The sequence below is a fragment of the Rhincodon typus genome, unplaced genomic scaffold (genome assembly GCF_021869965.1).
Source record: "Rhincodon typus isolate 14 unplaced genomic scaffold, sRhiTyp1.1 hic_rhity00007456, whole genome shotgun sequence".
Lineage (NCBI taxonomy): Eukaryota > Metazoa > Chordata > Chondrichthyes > Orectolobiformes > Rhincodontidae > Rhincodon > Rhincodon typus.
Genome location: NW_025973094.1, coordinates 3,120 through 8,141, shown reverse-complemented (window position 1 = coordinate 8,141; position 5,022 = coordinate 3,120). Strand labels below are relative to the sequence as shown.

The following is a 5,022-nucleotide window of genomic DNA, read 5'->3' as shown; positions in this document are numbered from 1 at the left end:
GCTTTGAACTTTTCCCCTTTAACCTTAAATGCATGCTTCCCTTGTGTTAGACATTTCAACTCCGGCGGGGGTAAAGATTCAGACTGTCATTCGTGTCTGTGCATCTCATAATTTTATAGATTTCTATCGAGTCTCCCCTCAGCTTGTGCCGCTCCAGAGAAAACAACCCGAGTATTTCTAGCCTCTGCCTATATCTCATACCCTCTAATCCAGGCAGCATCCTGGTAAACCTCTTCTGCACCCTCTCCAAAGCCTCCATATCCTTCCTGTAATGTAGTGACCAGACTTGAATGCAATACCCTTTAAGTGTGGCTTAAACAAAGTCTTATAAAGCTGCAACGTGACATCCTGACTCTTGTACTCAGTTCCCCAACCAATAAAGGCAAGCACGCCATACGCTTTCTTTACCATCCTATCTACTTGCATGGCCACTTTCAGTCTGTTAACTCTCAAGTCGTCATTTCTTAAATCTCCCTGTTTGGCAGTGATTCAGTTAATTCTGCAGTCAGGCACGAGGAGATGCTAGAGTAGAGTCCAGCCCTAATGCCTTGTGGTTTGCCCTGGCAGGATTTTGACAAAATGGCAGATTACTTCAAGTCCCATTACCAGGTGGAACTGCAGGAGAAGGAGATGTGTGTGAAGGGCTGGAACTGGGGGACAGCTCGATTTAATGGTGAGTGAGTCATCCTTTGTGTCTGACAGTCTTGAATTAGTCCTGAGGGAGGGTTGGCGCTGAGGGAGCGCCGCACTGTCGGAGAGTCACTGCTAAGGGAGTGTCGGTGCTGAGGGAGCATCACACAGGGCTGACAGAGGACCACACAATCTGGGAATTATTGAAAGCTGGTTTATAGGTATCAGAAATAAAATTTCAAAGCTTTTCTTCACATCAAATACCCAAACCTCAGTGAAGGCTCAGCTTGTATCTGCTTGAAAGTTGCTTGTTGACATCAGCTTCTTCTTAGCACCTTTTTACAGTCACACTTCAGTTCACATCTTGTCCTGAGAACTACACACAAAGTGCTAACACTGTACATATCATTTAATGTGGGTTATAGAGTCACCCATCATGGAAACTGACCCTTCAATCCAACTCGTCCATGCCAACCAGCTTTCCCAAGTTAAACTAGTCCCATTTGCCTGCTTTTGGCCCATATCCCTCTAAATCTTTCCTATTCATGTACCTGTCCAAATTTTTAAAAAATGTTTTGACTGTACCTACCTCTACCGTTTCCTCTGACAGTTCATTCCACGTTCGTACCACCCTCTGTGTGAAAAAGTCACCTCTCAGATCCCTTCTAAGGCTTTCCACTCTCACCTTAAAAATATACCCTCATAGTTTTGGACTCCCCTATCCTCGGGAATTGCTATTCACCCTATCCATGCCCCCTCAGGATTTTATAGACCTCTGTAAGGTCACCCCTCAGCATGCTACACTCCAGGGGAAAAAGGTCCCAGCCTATTCAGCCTCTCCCTATAGCTCAAATCCTCCATTCCCAGTAACATCCTTGTAAATCTTTTCTGCACCCTCCCCAGTTTAATAATATCCTTGCAGTAGTAGGTGCCCAGGACTGTACAGAGTGGCAGACCTACGGCCTGTATAACTGCAACATGACGTCCCAGCTCCTATACTTGATGCTGTGACCAATAAAGGTAAGTGTGCCAGACGCTGCCTTCACCACCCAATCCTCTTTCAAGGAGCTATGTACCTGAACCTTAACTTTGCATCTTTGGCAGCTTTCTCCTTCTGGAGTTTAGTTTGAAGCACCTTGGGTCAATTTCCCATCCATGGCTGCTCCAGAGATGACAATTTACTGCACTTCTGCTATTACGGACCCTTTCTCCCTGAAACCTGCACACCTCCTGAGTGGTTCTGACTTTCTCTGATAGTGAGTTTCTGTCGCTGGGCAGCTGTAGTTCATTTTCTAGATCTATTCACCACGGGGGGTTTAAAGAGCATAGTTAAATGCATGTTTTTTTCAAAGAAAAGGCAGACATCAACACTCAGTGAAGAAGCAAAATGTTGCTAAGACCTGGTTTCGCCCTTTGTAACACAGAAAACGTGGAGAAACACACACATTCCTCCTCTTTTTCAGGGCTCACGCAGTAATGAATACGTTGTGAACCGTCCTCGCAATCTGTTGCCAATGGGTTTCCTCACCGTTCTTTCTCCCTGCGTACTGTTTCCACAGGACAGTTACTTTCATTTGACATTGGTGAGCAGTCAGCCTTCGAAATCCCCCTGTCCAACGTCTCTCAGTGCACCACAGGCAAGAACGAGGTGACCCTGGAGTTTCACCAGAACGATGATGCCGAGGTTTCCTTGATGGAAGTCCGATTCTACGTCCCACCTTCCCAGGAGGACGGCATGGATCCAGTGGAGGTACGAGAGGCCAGTCAATCCATGGATTCCCATCCCTCGTGACCCCTGACCCTATCCCAACCATCCTCCCATCGAAGACCCTCCCTCTACTACTCCAGTGTTTGCATTAACGTTATCATTGCTGGTTAATTCAAGCTGCACTGTCTTTGGGGAATTCCCTGATCTTTGTGACACACCTCCTCTTTTTCCAGGCTTTCTCCCAGAACGTCCTTTCGAAGGCCGACATTATCCAGGCCACCGGAGACGCCCTCTGCATCTTCCGAGAGTTGCAGTGCCTCACGCCAAGGGGCCGCTACGATATTCGCATCTATCCAGCATTCCTGCATCTCCACGGCAAAACGTTTGACTACAAAATCCCATACACCACTGTACTCCGCCTCTTCCTTCTGCCCCACAAGGACCACCGGCAGATGTTCTTCGTGGTAAGGACAGCACAGGGTTAGATACAGAGCAAAACTTCCTGTACAATGTCCCCCATCAAACACTCCCAGGGATAGGGACAGCACGGGGTTAGATACAGAGTAAAGCTCTCTTGACACTGTCCTCCATGAAACCCTCCCAGGACAGGGACAGCACAGGGTTAGGCTTGAAGCTGATTGGTTGCCTTTTCTTACAGATCAGTTTGGATCCTCCAATCAAACAGGGGCAGACCCGGTACCACTTCCTCATCTTGCTGTTCTCGAAGGACGACGATCTGACCCTGACCCTAAACATGAGCGAGTGAGTGTGAGAAAGGCTGACGGAGGACAGCGAGCATCTGCCAGGGGAAGGGTGGGGAGTTGGGCATGGCGAGAGCGAACTGGTGACGCTTGTGGGTGGCTGAGGTTAGTGTGTGGGCCGGAGAAATGGAGGGAGTGTTCTTGAGAGTGATGGAAAACTGATGTGTCCGGGAGGAGTTGGGAAGAGGGAGAGTTCGCAATGCGGTTTGTTAAAATCTGCTTGGGAAAATGTGCCCCGTTGCCAATAAACCTGGGATTGTCACAGAAGTTAAAGGTTTAATGAAATTGCTCACTATCCCCAGTATACCTGGCTGGCAAACCCAGGTGAACAGAGAACACTTCTGGCTTTTGCACTCACCAAGGAATTACTGTTTACTGCAAACAAACTAGTTCTAATGACATACAAACAAAACATAGCTTCTCAACTTAACAACTCTGTAACTTGAGCTCTACCCCTTAGTCAGATATGTAGACAAATGAAAACAACGTGGATGTTTTTGGTCGAGGGAAATACAAAGGTTAGGGAAACACTGTTCAATTGTGCCCAGTCCACAGGATTCAATTAGCTGTTTACTTACTGCTTCTGAATCCTTCTGATCATCTACCTTCCTCCTTTCTGAGTCTCCTTCAATTCTTTCCTGAAGACCCAGGACAGTTGGCAAACTAGAAGCAGAAGTAGGCCATTCAGCCCCTTGATCCTGCTCTGCCATGGAATACGATTATAGCTGATCTCATCTTGGCCTTGATCCATTTTGCTGCCCGCTTTCCATAACCCTTCAACTCGAAAAATCTGTCCTTCTCCTCCTTAAATCTACCCAGTGTCCCAGCATCCACCACACTGGGGAGGAGTGAATTGTACAGATTCACCACCCTCTGTGGGAAGAAATTCTTCCTTGTCTCTGTTTTAAATCTGCTACCCCTCATCTGAAAACTATGACCTCTATCCTCTGTATGTCTGCTTTGTCATTCCCCTTCAGCATCTTGTATACCTTAATTAGGTCGCCTCTCATTCTTGTAGGCTTAATTTGTTCAATCTCTCTTTGTAAGGCAGCCCCCTTGTCTCTGGAATCAGTGTAGTGAACCTCCAATGCACCTACAACCGCATCTGAAGTAAGGGGAGCAGAGCTGCGTACAGTACTCCAGGTGCAGTCTCACTAATGCTTTATACAGTCAGAACTACACTTCCCTGCTTTAAGCCTCTGTTGTCCTTTCACAATAAATGCCAGCATTTTGTTTGCCTTCCCTATTACCTGCTGTAATTCATGCGCAAGAACACCCAGGTCCCTCTGCACTGAAGCACTCTGAAGGCTCTTTCTATTTGGATAATAAGTTGCCTTTCTGTTCTTGCAACCAAAATGCATAAACCTCTCACTTACCCATGTTAAACTCCATCTGCCAAACTTTGGGTTATTCATCTCACTTACTCATATCCATTTGTAAAGCTGTATTTTTTCATTGGAATTTCCTGCCCCATCTATTTTAGTGTCATAGAGTCATACAGCTCAGAAACAGACCCTTCGGTCCAACCGCTCCATGCTGACCATAATCCCAAACTAAACAAGTCCCACCTGCCTGCTCCTGGTTCATATCCCTGCAGACTTTTCCTGTTCATGTACTTATCCAAATGTAACTGTACCCGCATCCACCACTTCCTCAGGAGATTCATTCCACTGGTGAGCTACCCTCTATTCGCGGGAGCCCATCACGCTTCACGCTGCCCGCTACCCGCCCGGGAGCCCATCACGCTGCCCGCTACCCGCCCGGGAGCCCATCACGCTGCCCGCTACCCGCCCGGGGGCCCATCGGAGAGTTGTACAGCACGGAAACAGACCCTTCGGTCCAACCTGTCCACACTGACCAACTATCCTAAATTACTCTAGTCCCATTTGCTAGCATTTCGCCCATACCCGTCTAAACCCTTCC

General features: G+C 47.5%; 1 protein-coding gene across 1 annotated transcript in view; it reads left to right on the top strand.

The window, feature by feature from the left end:
• Positions 1-528: 528 nt before the first annotated feature.
• Positions 529-5,022, top strand: part of LOC125482232 (FACT complex subunit SSRP1-like) — a 7,568-nt gene continuing 3,074 nt past the window's right edge. The window contains exons 1-4 of the mRNA XM_048594257.1: positions 529-673; positions 2,190-2,380; positions 2,572-2,802; positions 2,997-3,100. Of these exons, the coding sequence (XP_048450214.1) occupies positions 544-673; positions 2,190-2,380; positions 2,572-2,802; positions 2,997-3,100 (656 nt within the window). The 5' untranslated portion in view covers positions 529-543. The remainder of the gene's footprint in view (positions 674-2,189; positions 2,381-2,571; positions 2,803-2,996; positions 3,101-5,022) is intronic.